The sequence below is a fragment of the Arachis stenosperma genome, chromosome 10, assembly GCF_014773155.1.
Source record: "Arachis stenosperma cultivar V10309 chromosome 10, arast.V10309.gnm1.PFL2, whole genome shotgun sequence".
Lineage (NCBI taxonomy): Eukaryota > Viridiplantae > Streptophyta > Magnoliopsida > Fabales > Fabaceae > Arachis > Arachis stenosperma.
In genome coordinates this window covers 4458189-4481332 of record NC_080386.1, presented here as the reverse complement: position 1 = coordinate 4481332, position 23144 = coordinate 4458189, and the positions used below count along the sequence as shown (strand labels likewise).

At 27.4% G+C, this 23144-nt stretch overlaps 1 protein-coding gene across 1 annotated transcript; it reads left to right on the top strand.

Annotated features, from left to right (window-relative positions):
- The first annotated feature begins 9248 nt into the window (after positions 1–9248).
- LOC130958169 (pathogenesis-related protein 1-like) lies at positions 9249–9887 on the top strand. The gene has a single exon (XM_057885124.1). It carries the CDS (start codon positions 9265–9267, stop codon positions 9775–9777), a length of 513 nt encoding a protein of 170 aa, XP_057741107.1. The 5' UTR covers positions 9249–9264; the 3' UTR covers positions 9778–9887.
- The last annotated feature ends 13257 nt before the right edge of the window (positions 9888–23144 follow it).

The following is a 23144-nucleotide window of genomic DNA, read 5'->3' as shown; positions in this document are numbered from 1 at the left end:
GGGACCAATCGAGTAATTAATTTTAGTTGGGGACTAAAGTGTCCAGTCTAAAATTCTTTGAGGATCAAAATGGGTATATACTCTAATTTCTATCGGAATGCTTGCCGAACAACCCAATAACCATTTATCCGAACTGGCCTGAATAGCACACCCAAAACCAACAAATTGGTCTTGTTCCAAAAGACTAGCACCACAATTTAATTTAACAACATTGATTGGGAGAGGGCACCAAAAATTACACAAAAAGAGATTATGTGTCACCTAATTAGAATGCTTAATTGCAGCATACTCAGGTGCAAAGTGTCTGATAAGCTTGAAAACTTTCTCCTTGCTCTAAATGTCATTTTGATTGAAAATATCATTGTTTTTGTCCCTCCAAATCCACCAAAAGCTTGCAGCAAAAATCTCTTCATTGGTCTGAAGTTTTAGGTGAAGCCAACTTTAAAAATCCAAGGAGACATTCTAACTCGCATTCCCACCTTCAAGCTCTCCCAAATCGGTCTCACTTTATTACAAAGTTTGAGATAGTGTTCTATAAATTCTGGTGCTTCGTTACATCTGGGGCAAAAATCTGTTGCTGTTAAATGTTTTCGGTAATAAAAGTTGGCAGTAAAAATAACCCCATGCAGAATGACTCAAATCAACCCCTTGACTTTCTCAGGTATTCCCAAACAGCACGGCCACAACTAATTCTCATTTATATTCCATGCAACCTTTCTTTTAAGAAGCTATTCATAATCATTCTTTGTTGAGTAAGTCTTTGAAACATTAGATCCCTAACACCAATTCAGATCACACCCTAAGGTTTTGGAAGACTTCGGTAGTGATAATAAATTTTATAAGTATAATTTCATTCTTTTTAATAGCTCAAATTAAAATTATCTAAAAGACCATCTTAAAATTTATTTAAGACTATGTTACGTGCAAGCATCGGAGTCCAACCATTAAAATAAGATACAGTAGTGTTGGAAGAACATATTCATATTTTTGTGAATAAATGCACTGTAAAGTGTAAAGTAGGAAAGGGTCCCAGTGGTAAATATACCGGGCTTACTGCACGAAATGTGGGATTTATTATTAGTGGAGTAGATGCTGTGACTCTTTGAGTGCAAATAAAAAAAATTATGATTACAAATCCAACTTTTATATTGTTGGTAAGAAATCTAGTTGCATTCTCTTTGAGTGAAATGTCACTATATTAAAAAAAGTATTTTTATTAGTTGTAATTATCACCTTTCAAACAACTTTTCGACTAAACATTCCTATATAATACGTGAATTACCAAATTATTTAAACTCATCACCTCCCTTGCATACAGATTATGTAAGAATGAATTTAATTTGGCTAGTCTGCTAGTATACAATATAATTAAGTTGTTGGTCTTGCAGTCTTGCTTAATAGATTTGTCAAAGGCTCATTTGTGTGCTTTATGTATGCTTTATGGCCCATTTACTGTTTCACCTCATTATAATCTGAACTTCTGTAAACCTCTATTATAATACAGTCTGGTTTCTTGTAGCAATATATATTTATATAAATATTTTATACTTTTGATATTGCTACATATTTCTACATTGATATGGTAGTCATATGTCGTAATACTGCTTTATATAAGTGTAATTTTGCTTTTTTAGATGATATTTTTGTTCGTACCAAATTATCATACTGATTGGGATTATTTAATTTGTCATTATTTTTTAAGATTAGCAACATATATAGGTGTGTCAGTTTGAATATAATATGGAATTTTAAAATTATTTCTGACCATGATAAATTATATGTTGTAATGAGAAAAAAATTCGAAATTATTATATACTTATTATTATTAAATTAATATATATTTTTTAATAATAAATGATGTTACATGTCTCATGATTATTATTATTGGCTGATATAGTAACATTTTTTTATAGTTAATATTCAAATTAGTTATTTAATAAAATTGGTTCAATAGCTCATAAATACATAAAGCATTATCTATATTTTTAATTCTAGAATTTAAAAAATATTTAATCATATTCACTACTTATAACATTTAATATAATATTTAAACTTTTTAAAAAATTATTACACATTTTACCATTATCAAATTTTGTCATTTATTAAATTTTTAATTGGACAAAAAATTTTATAATAAAAGTATTAATCTTTATCTATGCCATATATTTTTAAATACATGAGATAAAATATCAATATATATCCTTGTATTCTTCTTCCATCATTATGTTTGTATTTAAATTAAATTTCTCCTAGTTTTATTTTAAAATTATAATAAATATATATTATTATCAAAATTTTAAAATATAAAAATATAAATTAAAATAAAAATTAAAAAATTAAATTAAAGTATATTAAAAATCATTATATTGTATTAATATAACACAATATATAAATACTATTTTGATAATAAAATTATCATGATAAATTTTAATATAAAAATATTATTTAATATCTTATCAAGTGTTATGTGTTATGCTAGATCAACGTATTGAATTAGGAGTGTTTGAGAGATTTTTGTAATTATGTTATAAAATAGTTTTTTTGTATATAAAATGATTTCATTTATTTTTTAATATAAAAATAAAAAGACATATTCTTTGATTTTTAATTTTTTATCCCAAACATATACATTAATTTGAAACAAATATATATATTTTTTCCGTAATAAATTTATAATAAATATTTTAGTTAAAGAGTATTCAATCCTTCTTTCATAATTTAGAGTAATAAATTTATTTTTATTTCATAGTTATTACTTTATAAGATATATCTATTTATCTAAATTTAAAAATATACATGACAAAAAATAAGAGAGATATTTATATTTTTTTCTTTATTTTATTTGTTATTATTAGTTTTATTAATACATTGTTTATTTTAATTTTTTTAATTATTTATATATTATATGATGAAGATGAAATATTAAAAAAATTTATTATTATTTTGTCCATTAAATTTATTTTACGAAAGAATTGTGTAAGAAGGTTGAATACCAAACTCTAATAACTTTATATATTATTTAATTAAAGAGTACTTTGTTACATGTGTTTTTTTTTAAGTTTAACAATATGGATTAGAAATATATAAATTATGTATATTAATTTAATTAATTTTGTTATAAAATACCAACCAATTGTATTATTATTATGTCTATTAGTTAGATCAGTTATATTATTATGCGTTTTTATTCCTAGATTTTTCAAAGAGTAGAATATAGATATTAAGCAAAAATTAAATTTATAACAAAAAAATTGATCAGAATACATGTTAAGTTTTATATTACCTGAAATAAAATGAATCAGTTTTAAATTCTGTCGTGGATAAAGCCATTTTTTTATATAAAAATAAGTATATAGTGGTAGTTTTTTATTAAAAGCTTTGTGGAATAAAATCATTTTTAAATAAAAAAGCAACAGAGGTAAAATAGGAATAAGGAATTGGATACCAAACTTTCATATTTCCTTTATATATTGGTATAAATGCTATAAAAAATTTATAGAATCAAACTACTCTTACAAAAAATTCGTCGACTAAGAAGACCAAAATTTCTCTAGATTAAAAATAAATCAAATAATAGACTTTTTACTTATTATTTTCATATGAAAGAGTTTAATTTTTTACTAATAATTAATTTTAATATTTATTTTCTTAACTTGAAAGAATTTTTTACTAATTAATTTTTATATTTTTATATCTTAATATTTGAAAGTATATTTTTTGTCTTTAAGATTTAGTAAAAGTTTCAAAAATATTCTTAAGTTTTATTTTGTTTTAATTTTGTCCCAAAAATTTTTTATTTGCATCGAATATACCTCCGATAGCTAAATTTTCAAAAAATTAAAGATCAATCCAACAAAAATGCATGAAAATTATACTTGATTTGCTTGTGTTGAAAGTTATTCTTATGAAATTGTTGTTAAATTAGTCCTAAGTTTTTTGAAAAATTAGCCACTAGGAGTATAGTTGATGCAAATCGAAAATTTTTGGAGTAAAATTGAAACAAAATAAAACTTAAGGATATTTTAAAACTTTTATTAAACTTCAAAGCATAGTTATTAAAATCGAACCGGACCGGACCGGCCAGTTTAATTGAAAATCCGATGAATCGGACCCAACACTGGTCCGGTCCAAAGTTTCAACCGCTTAAAGTAGAAAATCATATGAATCGGTCAAATCCGATGAAGATCGGTCTAACTGAACTGCTCGGTCGCAGTTGAAGGCGAACCTACGGCGCACCAGCATTTTACAAATCCACCGTGCTTCATATACTCCGACGCTGCCAAATGTCAAGCTTGTGATTTTGGTAAAATCCAAAATGTGTTAGCAAACCTCCAAGCTGCAATGCTACTTACCAATATATGTACAAATTATAATACATATAGCATCTTTTATTTTATTTATATTTAATTTATTTTAATTTTAAAGTCACCCATTTTTTAATGAACTATATTTTATTTAAATATAATTCTATATTTAATACAAATTAAACAGATAAACAAAAAATTTTATTAATTATAATTTATTTATTTTTTATAATTATATGATATCTATTAATATTTTTTTAATAAATACTTGTAGTATATAATAATAGGTAAAGACTAACGTACAGTTGTCTTCATATGAAGTAGATAGTTGAAAATCGTTAGATGATAATTTAGTCAAATTTGTCAAATCATCTAACGATTCTTAAATATCAACTTCACATGAAAACAATTGTACGTGAGTAATAATCCAGTGATCCAATAGCCTGACCAGTGACCGGGTTAACTAGTTTGACCAGTAATCCACCGGTTGAACCAGTAACCCAATAATCCAATAGCTTGATCGGTTCGATTACCAGTTCGGTTGTGATAACTATACTTCAAAAACAAAAAAATATACTTTACCCTAAATACTAAGATAAGTTTTGATTATATTTTTTTTGTCTCTTTAACGTTATTGATCTAAGACTTTAATATTAGTGTTGTATCACTTGATTCCAAACATTTTTAACGCCACTAATAGCTATTTTAAAAGATCAAACTTCAATTCAGAGACAAAGTGGTCGCCGTTGGTACAGATATATCAAAAGACAACTATGAAATAATATAAATTAATTATAAATTATATACATATATAATTTCCTTTAATTTGTTTGCAAACATTATTAAGGGGGAAAAAATAATGAAGATGGTAATAATAATAAGTTTACTAAGTGGGAAAAAGATTCTCTCCAGTTTTTTTAACAATTGATAGAATCCAGTGTGATCTATCACCTTTGATTCTATGAGTGGGACCAGAAATAAATAAGAGAGAGCGCAATGAATGGTTAGATTGAATACTGGATACCATCCAGTTTTTTTTCACTGGAGAGGATCCACTCCCTTACTAAGCGTGCTCTCGGTACTAAGAAGCATAGTAGTGCGTGGTAGGTCTCCAAGGTAGCGTTTGTTTGTAGAGACACGATAGAACAGGACACTGAGACAAAGACAATAGGACAGAGATTTTAAAAATTATGTTTTGTGTATCGTGTTTGGATACGATGGATAGGACACTAATGTAATGTCCAGTATTATGTTTGGATACACATGGACAAGACTAAAATATTATATAAAATGACTAAAATAGCCATGTGATTCCAAATTTTTTAGTATAAACTAATTTAATAAATAATGAGAGTACGTAGGAGTACAGACAGTGAAAACTTGAAAAAAATATTTGAAGCAGTCAAAAATTTTAATAAAAAATTATATAATAGTATTTACATTAAAATAAAATTTATAAATATAATTTTTTTTAAATTTATTAATTAATATGTTGGAATACATATGGTTAATATTAACAAAAAAAATCTGAGTTTGATTAATAAAAAATTTTATTTAGGTTAATAAGCCAACTTAATTTTAAATACAAAATCAGTTTTAAAAAAAGAATCCATTTTTAAATGGAAAAAATTTAATTTTTGCACATAAAAATCTATTTTTATTTAAAAAATTAATTTTTTATCTAAAATTTTATTTTTCTTTTCAAAAAATTAATTTTTTTTAAATTATATAAAATCAATTACAATTTATAAATTATTTTTTAGCATTTTAAAATATCAATTTTACCTTTATAATATTTATCTTTTAAAAGTCTCCAGACTAATTATTTTTGTTATTATATTTTATTACAAATCAAATAATATAATATAAAGTTAAAATGATGTTGAAGTAAGAATGATAAGAAAAAAGAAATTATCCCGTCCAATAAAAATTTTTATAAAAAGAAGAGAGTACCTGAGAAAAAAAGAGAAAGAAAAAGAACGTAGAGATAGAAAAAGAGCATGGAGTAAAAAAGTACTTTCTGAGAACAACGCAAAATAGGAAAAATAAGAAGGGGTAACAGTGGAATAATAAAAAATAGCACCATGGACAAAAAAGAAAAAAAATTCATAAAAACAGTCCGTGTCCCTCTTCTATAAATCTCGTGTCCATCATTGTCCTTCGTAAAAGAATGGACACAAAAGTATAAAAAACTGTCCCGAAAACAATATGTTCAGTGTCCATGTCTTTACTTCCAAACACTTTTTAAAAATGTGCTATCCATATCTCTGTGTCCTGTCTCCGAAAACAAACCCTACCCAATAGATTACCATTGAAGTGGGACGGGAAGTTAGCAAGAATGGCTGAAAGTTTTTGAATAAACACATTGTAGACGGTCTCAAAGGGATATCATCATATCACAAATACCCTATTTTTTTTTGTCTTGTGTGCTTAGTTTCTTATGTGCTGTGTCTTTTTTTTTCATTTTTTATTAATGTTATTTGTATATTAAAATCAATCATTGTTTATTTACATATAAATATGTGTATTATTTAATTTTAATTATTAATTTTAATATAAAATAACATAATTATTTTATCTAAAAAATTTGCAAAAAATATTATTAAATTTAATAATCAATTTAATTAGTATAAAATTTCATATATATATATATATATATATATATATATATTTTGGCCATATAAACGCACTCACACACCTATTCATACACACTAACTTAGCCACGACGGCTAGAATTCGAATCTGTGTGGCTTTAGTTTGAGGCAAATACTTTGTACATGCCTCAGCCACATCAACTTTCTAGTCATAACTAATTAGCTAAGATTGGAACCCAATGCACTTTCCATGCACTTTTACACCTATATTTTTTCTTCAACATGTAGAATCTCTCTTTTAGATCTCATTAATGATCAATTATCAACTCGTCATACTAGAGATACGTATACGAAAAATTAAAATTAAAAAATTTGAAGCCTAGCATTTTATTTAAAAGCCCAGCTAATACTATCGCTATTCTTTTGTTTGTTGGGCAAGTCTGTAACATTCTCCCTTTATTACCGCAACATCACTCATCCCGGACCAAAAGAAAAAAAAGACACACACACACAACTCGTCCAATATCTTTTAGAAACAAATTTATTTCATAAAAATAAATAAAACAAATGTTGTATACTCAAATTTATTTTTTTTTCAGTGAAGAAAATATTTTTTATTTTTTTAATTAGTCTATATAATTTTATTAAATTTATAATTAAATTTTTATATTTTTTAATTAATTTTTTATATTACTTTTAATTTTATAATTACATCATTCTTAGTATAAAAAATGTTAGAATTAACTGAATATATTTTCACAAATTAAAAATATTTATAATTAAAAATTTAATTAGATATTTGATCATATATATTTTAAGAGAAATATTTTATTCATTTTAATATTTTTGATATGAAAATAATATATTTATAAAATTAAAAATAGTATAAATATCTAATTAAAAAAATAAAATTTAATTAAAAATTTGATAAAATTATAAAAACTAATAGAATAATTAAATCTTATTAAAATAATAGAAAATTGAAGAGGCAAATTAAATGCCTCATCACATTATTACAAAAAAGTGCCGCCAAGAGTGATAAGTGATTTTTATTTGTACAATCGGCTCTTGTCTCGATCATTAATTCCGTTGGTTTAATATTTAACATTATATTATAATTACTTTCATTTATTGTTATTAAAATTGGATCGGACTAAACGGTTCAATCATAAAATTGGTAAATTAAATTTTAGATCGATCCAATCCAATGATTAAACTGTATAAGATAACGAATCGGTACGAATCAGTCAAATCTAGAAAAAATTGATCAAAATTGGTAAGATCGATTTGACCGAACCGTTTAAATTTCAATATTTTGATTATTTTCCCAAAATATGGAAGAGAGGTTCGAATTCATAAGATCGATTCGATCGAACCGTTTGAATTTCAGTATTTTTTCAAAATATGGAAGAGGTATCCCCAGTCAAAAGAGAAAAATAATACTCATAACCACCAGGCCATTAAGCTTGTTATTATATATGCAAATTAATATATATATATATATATATATATATATATATATATATATATATATATATTTCAACAAATAATTTACTTTTAGTTAATTTATTTTAATTTTAGTTATAAATTTATTCATTTTTAAATTAATTATATTTTTATTTAATAATAATTATAAACTCATTTTTTTATAATTATATAATATCTATTAATATTATATTTTAATAAATACTTGTAGTATATAATAGTATAATAGATATAAACTAATTAATAAATTATTAAAATTCAAAAACAATAGTTATTTTAATATAAAAATAAAATAAAAATATTTATAATAGAATAAAATTAACAAAATATTTATTGTTTCTGTTTTATATTGTTTTAGAATAGCTAGATATTTTTAAAATATTAGTGAAAATATGTATTTTAAATTTTAATTTTAAATTTTTGACTATGTTTTATTTTTTATTTACATAAAACCGGATCAATCGGTTCAACCAGTGACCCACCAGTTAAACCAATAACCCAGTGACCCAATAATTTGACCGATTCGATCACCAGTTTAGTTCTGACAACTATGCTTTCATTTATTTCTACCTCTACAATCCTCTAATAATACCTCACGGGTATTATTAAACATCTGTCTTAAAAATATATTTTGTAGAGTAATTTTTTAATTTTATAGAAAAATTTCATCAATTCATTTTAATAAAGTAAGAAGAATAAAAGAAGAAATAAAAATAATAACGAATAAATAAAAAAATAAAATAAATATACACTATAGATTAAATAAAATTTTTCATATATGGTTGGCTTCTCAATCATCTCATAAATCAATATATATATGTGTGTACACGCTACTCACCTTTAATTTTTGCAATCACCAAAAGAAAAAAAAAAGTTAGAGCATGGAAAGAATGTTGAAAACTTGGATAGTGATAATAAATTTTGTGAGTGTAGTTCCGTGGTTTTTATTAGCTCAAAATTTTTCAAAAGACTATCTTAAAGCTCATAATAATGCACGTGCAGAAGTTGGGGTTAAACCACTAAAATGGGATCCGAAGCTTGAATCACACGCACGCAAGTACGTGAAGAAATACATTGCAGATTGCAAAAAAGGGCTTTTTGACGTGGACTTTGCTGGTACATATGGGCAGAATAATGCATATAATCCAGGATCCCTTTCAGGAGTAGCTGCTGTTGATGTGTGGGTGAAGCAGAAAACAAATTATGATTATAAATCCAACTCTTGTGTTGATGGTACCATGAATTGCAGTTGTTACGCTCAGGTTGTTTGGAGTGCAACTACTCGACTTGGCTGCGCTAGAGTCAAGTGCCGCAATTATGGAGGCACCCTTGTTACTTGTTTATATGATCCTGAAGGCAGCACTTCAGATGAACGCCCCTACGTAATCCATTAATTACCAAATTAAACTCATTACATCTTTCTCTAAACTTTAATATAAGTTTGCACATTTTACAATGATTGTTGGCCTTGTAGTTTTTTTTATGATTATTTTAGTTTAAATTATGATGTGCTTTTCAATAGTTGTGTGTTTTATGTACTAATAGAAATATAATTATTTGTGTCTTCTTTTGTCAGTTTAAATTTTTTTAAGAAATCAGAATGAGTTAAAAGTTTAGAATTTGATCTTCCTTAAACCTAAAAAAAAAACAATTAAGCATACTAATTAATTAAAAAAAACATGAAAAAAATCACAAAAATCTAAAAGAGTGTCTTGTAATTAGTAGTAATTAAATCATATATTAAAGTATTTATCTTCTCGTATATGTGTATATATGATCGATCAAAATTACTGCTTCCGAATTTTGCTGGAAAGTTTTCACTATACCAAAAAAGAAAGAAAAAAAAATCAATTTTACAAAGTAGTGAAAATGGTAATTAAGTTCAAATCAAGCTTATTGATCCATGTCTGTATATACAGTGGAGACAAAAGTTTCGTGTGCACACATCTCTCTTATACATTTTGTTCTTTTGATTTACATAATTAAGTTCGTAATAAATAGTCTGTTAATGTACTTTCTGGACCTCTTTAAAATGCCGAAGCAAATTGCAAAGAAGATCATATCCATACAAATCAATTTTTTTTGGGGGTTTAAAGGAGATAAGAAAGCCATGCCAACGATAAAATAGAGTATTATTCAGAAGCCAAAGAAACATGGATGTTTAGGGGTGGGAGACTTAGAAATGAGGAATGCAGTAATGCTATTTAAATGGTAATGGAAATTTGCAGAAGAAAATAAACTACTATAAAAAAAATTGTAAGCTCTTGTTATAACTGTAATGAACATAGATCGGTTGGAGAATAAATTTGTAACAGTTCTAATGGGCCGTGAAAAGTTAAGCAAAGAGGGATGGAAGATGTGTGTTGGAGATAGATGTAAAATAAAATTGTGAAAAGATGTGTCGGTAGGTAATAAACTCTTTGAGGAGAGATTTCCGAACTTGTATTTTTATACATTGTACTTTTGCATCAAAACTATGGTGGTGGTTGGCCTTGAATTGGTGTAGGGTGCCGTGGGTAGGCGTAGATGATGGTAGAGCATGGTTCAGAAACTAGATGCAACAAGAAGTTTATAATTTTAGTAAGAACAAGTAGTGTATGATAGATTTTCTTTGCGATTTTGTGGGTCATTTGGCAGAGTAGGAATTTAAAAATTTATCAGAATAAAGAACTAGTAGTGGCTAAGAGTTGGGAGCAAATTTACACACAATGAAATGTGATTAAAAAGAAAAAGAAAATCAAGATAGTTGTGGCTGACAAGGAGGTGAGAATAGAAGGAGAGTGGTGGTGGTGGTGGATATGTGTGGAATATGAGCCTAATTTAAGAGCATATATGGTTGGAGGATATTTGAAAAATACAAAAGATGAATTAAGAGGATATTAATGAGAGGTAATATCTGAAAAGACGGAAGAAGATGCAATCTTACAAAGCCTTGGAGTAGTATTACAAATATTATTGGAGGAAGGTAATAGAAAAGAAGAGAAATTAGTGTTTATAATTGATAATAAAAATATTGTTGAATGGATGCATGGAAAGATAGCAACAAGTTGGGACTTAATTAAGAATGTTGAGGAACAATACATATGTAGCAAAACAAGTCATACAAAATGTGGAGGTGAGGTTCAAGAACAGCAATAACTTCAAACAGAGGAAGATCTGAAAAAGGTTGGTATTGGAGAATTCAAGCATATGGAAAAGTGGATAGATAATTAAAGAGTTATGAGATGCAATTGAATTATTGGCTTTAATATTAAACTGGACAAGCAAACCACGAATAGAAGCAACTAAACAGGTTGATGACATGAAATAAAAAAAGTGTACCAATTCAGGAGTTTGAAATTTAAATATGAAGTGTATTTATTTTGTTGAATAATAATTATGCTAGCTTTAGTTTTTTTTGTATGTTTTTTATTTTGTGTTTTTCATTTTGAGACTTCTTTGATATGCGATTCTTGATGGCAACATCGAAAGAGATTAATGATAGATCATTGAAATTTTGGATGTAACTCTTTCTATTGGGTTGAGACTTTTTGAATGATCTAAGAAATTTTTATTCTTTTGATATTAAAGATAATTGATAAAAAAGGAGAGAAAATAAATGATTTGTACTATATAAGAAAACTAAAAAAAAAAAAACGTTTACAAAAAATTAAATTGGTACAAACATGCATCACTTCTCTCAATTAAAAAAAACCGTTAACATACATTCTGTCATACACTAATATATATGAATTGGGTTAATCACAAAAAAATGCTCTTCAATTATTTAAATACGGACAAAAATCTCTCAAATTATTTAAATATTCTTGAATTTTGATGTAATTTTTTCAAGTATAATTGTAAAAATAAGATATTATTATCTTTAAAATTTGATAATTTTTCGTTAAGTATATATGTTTTTTGTAATTTTTTGTTAACAACCAAAGCTATCTTTAAAAACTTGCAAAAAAATATATACTTAGCAAAAAATTACCAAATTTTAATAGTAATAATATCTCATTTTTCTGATCATATTTTAAAAAAAAATCACATCAAAATTCAATCTCTAATATATTTTTTAGGAAATACATATTTAATGTTAGATTTTTTTACAAGATTATCTAATATTAAATATATATTTCTCAAAAGATATTAGAGATTGAATTTTGATACAATTTTTTACAAGTATGATTAGAAAAATAAGATATTATTATCCTTAAAATTTGGTAATTTTTCGTTAAATATATTTTTTCATAATTTTTTTGTTAATAACCAATAATACTTTTAAAATCACAAAAATTATATACTTAGAAAAAAAATTACCAAATTTTGAGAATAATAATATTATATTTTTCTAATCATGTTTAAAAAAAATCACATCAAAATTTATTCTTTAAAAAATTTTATGAAAATACATATTTATTTTTGGACTTTTTTATTATATTTTTAAATTATTTAAAAATATTTTTGTCGATAATAAAATTCAAATAATTTTTGTCAACCTTCGAATAATTTAAAGATATTTTCTAAAATATGAGTTAGCAATTTTCGCCACTAGATCGAGTTGTTGGCCTTGCAATATGGTTCTTTATGTTTGTCAAAGGCCGATCTTTTGCCTTATGTGTTCGTATTATGTGGCTATCAAATTAAAGTATTTATCGTCATCATCATCGTGATGTATGTATATTTGATTCTAATTACTTCCAGTTTTGTTTTTTGATGTTTTAGCTTTATATCGAAAAAGCTTTTTAACAGAAAAATAATAATTTTCATTTTTAAATTGATTATTATTGCGGGTTAATTAAGAACCTAATAGACACATTATAATCGACTATTTTATTAAATTAGTCACTAATATAAAATATATATTAAAAAAATTAAATTATATATACTTAGCATTTTTATTTTACAATAGCAGTTAGATTATATTTGATTCTAAAAAAATATAATAAAAAAATCCAATTATTTTGCATGTTCCAAAGCTCCAAATATACTTGAAAAGAAATGGTAAGAATTTTTATTCTTAAAATAAAACATTAAAAGGCATCGTTACACAAAGACAAAGAGTAGATAAATCCATGACTTGTTTGATGTGCTATGCGAAGGTATCTTCGCAGCCACCCACGCATTTTGTATAAAATTAACTTCTATTAATAAAATACCGCAATTGACCTTTGATGTACTTGAATAGTTGAATAATGTGTATTGTATTATATGCAAATTATTATTGAAGTTAAATATATACAATAAAGAAGTCAGTAACAAGTGAAATGAATATAGTGTTAATTATTAAAGCAATGAATAAATGATTGAACTATGAATTTAATTATATTCAAATAAAACCAGTGACCCAATCAAAGAGCGCAACCAAAGGTTGTCATTAGCATTACTTGAACAGGCTCTTGGCTCGATCATTATTTCATTGGTCTAGTGATTGACATTATATTACTATATATATTTTTATATATTTTTTACGGAGTCCAATTTTTGAATTTCGTAAAAAAAATTTAGCCATTCATTTCAATGAAGTAACAAGGATAAAAAAAGAAATAAAAAATAAAAAAATAAATAAAGAAATTAATTTTAAATTATAAATTAAATAAAAATTTTTTTTATGAAAAAGTCTAGGGACCAGCAATTTTATTACATTTTGGCCAGCATGTAACTAGCAGAGAAATATGAGCCATTGGATGAAATCTCACACCAATCTCACATCATCAAATCATCATTGATGGCTAGTTGATGCCTACCAATCACAAATATTGCTGGCCCCTAGCATTGCTCTTTTCTTATTATTATTGCTTTTACTTATTGTTGGCTTATCAATACTCTCATAAATTAATATACCTGTATGTATATATTTAGATACATCTAACTGTAACCATGTTTTATATTTATAGATAATACTTTGATATTTAATTTTTGCAATCGTCTCAAAGAACCTTTTTAAAGAAGTTGGATAATGAAAAGGCTTTTAAAGATTTGGGTAGTAATAATAAGTTTTATAAGTATAGTTCCATTGTTTTTAATAGCTCAAAACTCTCCAAAAGACTATCTTAAAGCTCATAACGATGCCCGTGCAGAAATTGGGGTTAAGCCACTGAAGTGGAATCCACAGCTTGCATCGCATGCTCATGAGTTCGTGAAAAAATATATTTTTGATTGCAAAAAGGGGGTTTATGATGTGACCAGTAATAAATATGGCCAAAACAATGCATATACTTCAGAATCTGCATCAGGTGTCGATGCTATGAATGGATGGCTGACGCAAAAAACAAACTATAACTATAAATCCAATTCTTGCATTGATGGTACCCATAATTGTGTTTTATATGCTCAAATTGTATGGGGTGCAACTATTTCTTTAGGTTGTGCTAGAATTCAGTGTCGTAATTATGGTGGTATCCTTATTACTTGTTTTTATTATCCTTCAAGCCATTTTCCAGGTCAAAATCCTTTTGTAATTCATTAAGGATTTATTTATCTTATACTCTAAGGACATATATTAAGATTATAAATTAAAAAAGTTTTTATTAAAAAATACAAAAAATTTTAATTTTTAATACGACATTTGTTTTATATTTATTTAAATAAAAAAATTTAAAATCTTTTAGTAAGAATAAAATTATCATATATTCTTAAAATACATATTAGCTAAATCCATTTATTAATGACCAAATTAAACTCATTGCTTCCTTCACTACACTTTAATGTAAGTGTTCTTTACTAAAATTGTTGATCTTGTAGTTTTCTGTATGATTATTTTAGTTTAAGCTGTGATTGTGCTTTCCAAAGGCTTTTTGGCCTTATGTACAAAGTGGGTACCTTTTCTTGAACCATTTTTTACTAATTAAAAAGTCTATTATGTATTAATACTACTCAAATCATATATTAAAGCATTCATCATCTTCTATATATGTATATATGATCGATCACAATTATTGCTTCCAAGATCCATTGAAAAGTTTTCATCACTACACAAATAAGTTAATTATTTCACAAAGAAGCAAAAACAGTAAATTTGAATCAAGCTTGATCTATGTCTGTGTATATAATGGAGACAAATATTAATTCATTTTTAATGTATATTTTATATTAAAACATATATTTTATATTAATAATTAATTTTGATATACACTTAATTAATGATGACACATACACAAGAAAAAGTTATGGAAATAGCAATGGTAGTTTTCAACGGCTATGGATCTCGGAGGTTGAAGAAAATATCAATTTTTAATCTGAGTTCACTTGCAAGACTGGATTCCTAATCTTTCATGGTAGGTATGGCAGCTACCATGACATTTAAGATAGAGTAGTCAGTGATACCTTCTCAATGAGGAAGGGATTTTATGGAAAGACTACTTGAATGAATTGTCCTTTGTTTCGGCCGAAGGCAATTAGGCTCGATCATTCGATTGGGGTAAAGTGGGTTAATGAGTGGAGTTGTTTGGGAGAGATTGGTCCAAGGTCCATTGGAGCAGATCAGTTGGTAGTCAGTCGGGGTTGGTCAGTAATTGTTCAGTTAGGATAATAGTTATCAAAATTAAACTAATAATCGAATCGGTCAAATTAATAGTTCATTAATTTATTAATTAACTAGTAAGTTATTGATTGAATCATTTAAATTATAATTAATAAATATAATTTTTAAAAATATAATTTAATTTACATATTATATATTAGAAAAAAAGAGACAAATGTAATAAAAAGCAACTTGACTTAGTGACAACCAAACTGCATATGCGACAAGATTCAGGTTTAAATTTAAGAAGAGTTTTCTTTTGTTAATTGATGTCGGTTTGTATCGATTTTGATTGGTTTGTATTGATTTTGACCAATTTTTTTTCTTTAAACGATCAAAATATTAGACCAAATCAATTTAGAGTTCGATTTACTAATTTTTTTTTGTCGAACTAATTAATCCGATCCAATTTTAACAACTATAGTTAGGACAGATTAATAGTCAGTTGGCATTGTTAACATGTTCTTATATTAGAATTTTGGCCTATCTTCAATCTCCTTTTTAAAAGTTTTCTTATCACTACACAAAAAAGATAGATTGCGGCGGTTTTTTTGCGGCGGTTACAAAAAACCGCCGCCAAATAAAATATTGCAGAGGTTGATGCGGCAGATAAGAAGATGGTTGCCAATTGTTTGTCATTTTGTGGCGATTTTGGTATAACTGCAGCAAAATGGATTATTGTGGCGCTAAATAAGTTATTAACGGCGGTTTTTTTAACCGCCGCAAAATACGTCTAGCTCTTTTTTTAAAAAAGAAAAATTAACCGGATATAATCTACTTATGTTTTCGTTACTTTATATGAGAAATATGTTTGAATCACTATTACTTAAATCATTACACTATTTTTGTATTTGTTTTACGAAAAAAAATTTAATCACTTACAAAAATATATTTTGATTAAAGTAATCAACCTAAGAGTTAAATAAAAGAGGCAAACAAAGTTCAATCAACCATTAAATTCTTAAAATTTTTTATTTTAATTAATTAAATTATGTATAAATTATAATAGGACATATATATATATATATATATATATATATATATATATATATATATATATATATATATATATATATATATATAGGACAAAATGTACAATTAAACCAAATAGAGGATCAAATTATACAATTTTATCAAAGTGAAAAACGTTAGCTGAATCTTTTAAAAGCACATTCTTATATAATTCGAATCAGTCTCATTTGAATTAGACAAACCAACACTTATTTGAATTAGTCCTATTCGAATTAGTAGTGATACTTGTAATTCGAATTTGAACAATTCGAATTATGTTTGCATGTAGTCTTAGGATAGCTCGAATCAGGATGATTCGAATTATCCATGGTAGGATGTCCTTAGTAATTCGAATGGGTCTGTTTCGAATTAATTTTAGACCATAATAAATCAAATTAATTTACATCTATTTATATATGGTCCAAAAATATATAAAGAGTACAATGAAGAGTACATTTAATAATATCCATAATGAATACAATAAATAGTACTCTTTATTGAATTCATTATGAATATTATTAAATATATTCTTTATTATACTCTTTATATACACTTGGATCATATATAAATAGATGTAAATTAATTCGATCTACTATGGTCTAAAATTAATTCGAAATAGACCGATTCGAATTACTAGCAACGTCCTAGCATACATAATTTGAATCACCCTGATTTGAACTCCCCTATGATTACATGCAAGCATAATTTGAATTGGACAAATTCGAACTACAAGCATCACTATTAACTCGAATAGGACTAATTCGAATTAGTGTTGATTTGTCTCATTCGAATGGACTGACTCGAATTACATAAGAATATTCTTTTGGAATATTCTGGTAATATTTTTCAATTTGATAGAATTATGTAATTTGGTCCTCCATTTAGTTTAACTGTGCATTTTGCCCAATATATAAAGTACCTATAATAACTATGATCAGATATAAAATATACAACAAAAAATTGTGTCGCAATCAAATGTGTTCATATGATATATATAATTATTAATACTATATATTGACGAGTCATTTAACTTGATGGTAACATGACATTGTTAAAACTTTTTACTCACTTTTTTTTGTTGGTTATATGCTAGCTAAAATTTAATAAAGTTGCTAGTCCCCTAGACTTTTTCATTCTTTAGTTTATGAAAAATTATTTTAATTATGATAAGATAATGGCAAGTATATTTTAATTAACAATATAGCATATAGATAGTCGAAAATAAATTATCAAAAAGTAATTGTAAAAATAGCTATCTATCTATTTTTTTAAAACGGTAATACTAAATTATTCCATTTGAGATAACACTCATAATTTTATATATATAATAATCATAATTATATATTTATTATATTAAATATTATATAATTATTTTAATAATAACTAATAAAAATTAAATAAGATAATGCTCAACTATTATTCTTCCAAATGGTGACTCTGTTGCATTGACTTCGGCAAGGATACAAGGCCATATGGTTGGTTAGAGATAATGTTTAACTCTGAAGGTAATTCCACAAGTGGCTAAAAAAAAATAGCAATCAATAAAGTGATAATAGAGCATTTTAGCAATAATAATAAAATTAATCAAACATTGAACTTGCCTGTAATCTCTCTTTAACGTTCTTTGTATGCTTCTTCCTTTCTTGTTTAACAATTTTTTCTATAGTAGATTGAAACCTTTTCTTACGCCTACAACCTTTTCATGATATTTGTCGGGGTTTGTGAATCTCTAAATCATTTGCACTTTCATCTACTTCATTCAAATTTTGATTATCTACATTATCCATTGAAGAGGCCTTTGGTTCCACTAACATAACCCAAATTGAATTTAGTATATGATGTACGGTCTCGGTGAGCTCCTCGGATGCAGTGACTACTTCATCAATATTGTAAAATTGCTTACACATCTCATCATAACATTTTTTTACGGCTCTAAACGACTTGGATTATGGCTACACTTGATGCTACTGTGCTTGCGCTTTAAAGTTTTCTTCCACCGATCAAGAATGCATTTATTTGGCAATTTCTTCACTCTTTTAAGACCAAGGACTGAAAGAGTATGGCGACATAAAATTCTCTTTGACTAAAAAAGATGGCATTGGCAAGAAACATCTGAAGTTGAAGAATCAAATGACACCTTGTAAGTAACATCAAACATCTTATCACCATTCTCAATCTCTTCTATAACCTTGTAAGTAACAACATATCCCTCTTCATGCTCTTTTATTGAAAAGCGATTAGCCTTTGCTCTAAACTCCTTTTGAAGCTCATTAAACTTTGCACGAGTATATTTCTTTTGAAACTATTTTTCAATAATAGAGGCAGTAGCACAAGGTATAATGGTATTGAAGCTAGCAGCATCCAATTCATATTCTTGTTAAGCTTTATTTGCAAGACAGTTGTCATATTGTATTACAAATTGTTGCAAGTTACTCTTTGAGGTTAGGTAGCCCTTCATAAATGAGTGCATGCTTTCACTCCTTTGAGTGCTACTCATGCCTGCCCAAAAACTATTGCTAAGAAAAATAGGGACCCACTTGTCACGTTTTTCGTACAAACCTAAAATCATAAAATGGGCATAATTAAACATGTAAGGTGATGCGTGAGCATCTTGTCTATTTTTTTCTAGTGAATTTGCACTTAAATTGTTGAGTTTAATTAATAATTAATTATATTTTAGCCACTATGGATGCTATTTTGAGTTTTGGGTAATTTTATTTATTTTAGATATTATTAGCAGAATTTGATGGAGTTTTTGCAGCACAAGAATCAAAGGAGATGGCTGCGAGGAGCGACGCGCACGCGTGCTTGACGCATACGCGTGATCTGGAAGTATACATGGTGACGCGTACGCGTGATTTGAGGATTTGCTCAACGACGCGGCTGCATGACCGACGCGTCCGCGTGACTTGCGAAGAAGACCAGTGATAAACCTCATTTGTAGGGTTTATCTTGTGCTTGATTTAGGGGATTTTATCACCTTTTACCCACATTTATCCATTGAAATAGCATGGTTTTATAACTTCTCCTTTAATTGTGCTTAAGAGTGAAAACATGCTTTTTAGGACTTAAAATAGCTAAATCTAATTCTCCTTGATTCCATTAGATGCCTTGATATGTTTGTTAAGTGATTTAAGGTTTAGGAGGCAAAGATTGGATCAAGGGAATGAAGAAAGGAAGTATGAAAAGTTGGAGAACTCATGAAGAAATGAAAGAACCGGAAAGCTGTCAAGCCGACCTCTTTGCACTTAAACGACCATAACTTGAGCTACAGAGATCCAAATGATGCGGTTTTAGTTGGGTTGGAAAGCTAACATCCGGAGCTTCGAAACGATATAAGATTTGCCATAGTTTCTCCACGTATGGTGGTGCGCACGCGCATAGTACGCACACGCGCCGTTGCTGCCACCTGGTTCACTTAAAGCAAAACGTGGCCAGCGAATTCTAAAGCCTTATGGGCCCAATCCAACTAATTTCTGATGCTATTTAACCCAAGGACTGAAGGGGAAACACAAGTATTGAAAAATTTAGTTACCATTAGTTATAGTTTAGTTTTAGAAGTAGTTTCTAGAGAGAGAAGCTCTCACTTCTCTCTAGAATTAGGATTAGGTTTAGTTCAATAATCTTAGATCTAGATTTTAATCTTTGCTTTCATCTTCTTCTACTTCTATCTTCTCAATTCCTTGTTGTTACATTCATTCTTCTTCCATTCTTTTGTTGTAATTTCCTTTATGTTGTTCTTGTGTTTTGTTGTAGATCTACTTTTGTTTCTTCTACTCTCTTTCAATTCAATCAAGGTAATTCATAATAAATGTGTTTCTTTTGATTTGTTGTTGTTTAATTCCTTGCAATTGAGTAGTGTAGATTTAATTTCCTTGCAATTTTACTATGCTTTCCTTTTATGCCTTCCAAGTGTTTGATGAAATGCTTGGTTGGATTTTAGAGTAGAATTTTATACTCTTGGCTTGGAAAGGTAACTTAGGAACTCTTAAGTTACTAATGTCCAAGTGATTGATGATTGGGAGCCATTTACTCTAGTTCTCACTAATTGAATTAGTGGAGAGTTAGGACTTATGGACTAGGATTGATATAGCTCATTTGACTTTCCTTTACTACTAGTTAGAGGATGATTTTAATGAGATTAATCCTTGCCAATTCTCATATTGTGGTTAGTGATTAGGATGGAGATCCTTGACCACCAACCCTTGCCAAGACCTTTTTAGGCCTTAGTTTACTTTCTTTCCATTTATCTTTCATGCTTCATATCAAAACCCCAAAATAACTCACAACCAATAACAAGACACTCTATTGTAATTCCTAGGGAGAACGACCCGAGGTTTCAATACTTCGGTTTATAAATTTAGGGGTTTGTTTTAGTGACAAACAACTTTTTGTATGAAAAGATTATTGTTTGGTTTAGGAACTATACTTGCAACGAGAATTCATTTGTGAAATTCTAAACCATCAAAAATCTCATTCATCAACCAGCGACGCGTACGCGTGACGTGCGCGATCTGCAGAATTTACAGAAATCACTGACGTGGATTTTGGGCCACATTTTGACTCAGTTTTCAGCCCAGAAAATACAGATTAGAAGCTGCAGAATGGACAAAGCAAGTGGTCCCTACCCATCAGCTGAAGACTTGTCAATTAATTCGAATTTAAATTCAAATCTTATTTTGGAGGAAAAGATATTATTTTTATTTTTACATAATTAGATTTTAATCTTTAGTATTAGTTATAAATAGAAACTCTGTATATTTAGACACACATCATTACCAGAACATTTATTTTTCTTCTCTGAACCATGAGCAACTAATCCTCCATTATTATGGTTAGGAGCTCTGTCTATTTTCATGGATTGATTTGTTTGATCTTTTTAATTTAATTCATGTCTTGATTTATATTTCAATAATTATTTTCGTTCTTTATTTTATGAATATGGGTGGAACGAAAGTATGACCCATATTCTAATTGAGTTCTTGTAAAACTTGGAAAAACTCTTTACTTGAACAACAGCTTGAAAACATATTATACTAAATTTTTAATTGTTTGTATTTAACGGGATACGTGACATATAATCCCCTTATTTGTGGATAATTAGGATTTTTTTGGCATATAAACTAGAAATTGATCATCACCCTGTAATTGGAATTAATTGACCAAGAAATTGGCAATTAATGAATTTTAGAGGAGACTAGAAAGGTCTAAGGAATTAGGGTCTAGTCACATATAGTTTGCCATGAAATTAAATTTTGCATGATTAAATTAATTAGTAATAAAAGTTGATCCAGAAATTAGATAACTCTGAAACATTAACTGTTTTATCCATATTTTATTCCCAATTCATTTAATTGTCTATACTTTTGATATTCTGCATTCGAACTTAAACATTTTGAACATCTCAAAACCAATTTATGCTTGCTTAACTAAGCCAATCATTCAATCATTGTTGCTTGATTCATCAATCCTCGTGGGATCGACCCTTACTCACGTAAGGTATTACTTGGTGCGACCCGGTGCACTTTCCGGTTAGTAGTGTGGGTTATAAAACACCGCATCAAGTTTTTGGCGCCGTTACTGGGGATTGACTGTGTTTAACAACTATTAGTTGTTTGATTGCTTAGATTAGGCGTATTATTTTTTATTTTATTAAAATCTATTTTTTTTAAAATATTTTCGAAAAAAAAAAAATTAAATAAATAAATAGCACTAATATCTTTCTTAATTTCTGAAATTAAGTTTGGTGTTACCTATTTATTATTTTTTTATTTATTTTATTCAATATTTTTATCTCTTTACATAGGTTACCTCACTGGGAATTCTCTGCACTCTGACATAGAGATTCCCATTCTTTCTTGCTTTTTGGTTGTTTATGCGCAGAAACAGAGACAAAAAACATCTCTTAGACTTTGATCCTGAATCTGAAAGGACTTTCAGGCGACGTTTATAACAAGCAAGACTTTACAAGGCTGCAGAATCCACTATGGATCCGACTAATACTGAGAATGCCAATGCAGCAAATCCGAATGGGAATGAACAACAAAGGAGAGTACTTAGCTCTTACTCTTCTCCTACTGCAGATCTCTATGGAAAGAGCATCGTAGTGCCTCCTATTATTGCGAACAAATTTGAGTTGAAGCCCCAACTGGTCACTCTGGTGCAACAAAACTGCCAGTATCATGGTCTTCCCCACGAAGACCCAAATCAGTTTATTTCTAGTTTTCTGCAAATTTGTGATACTGT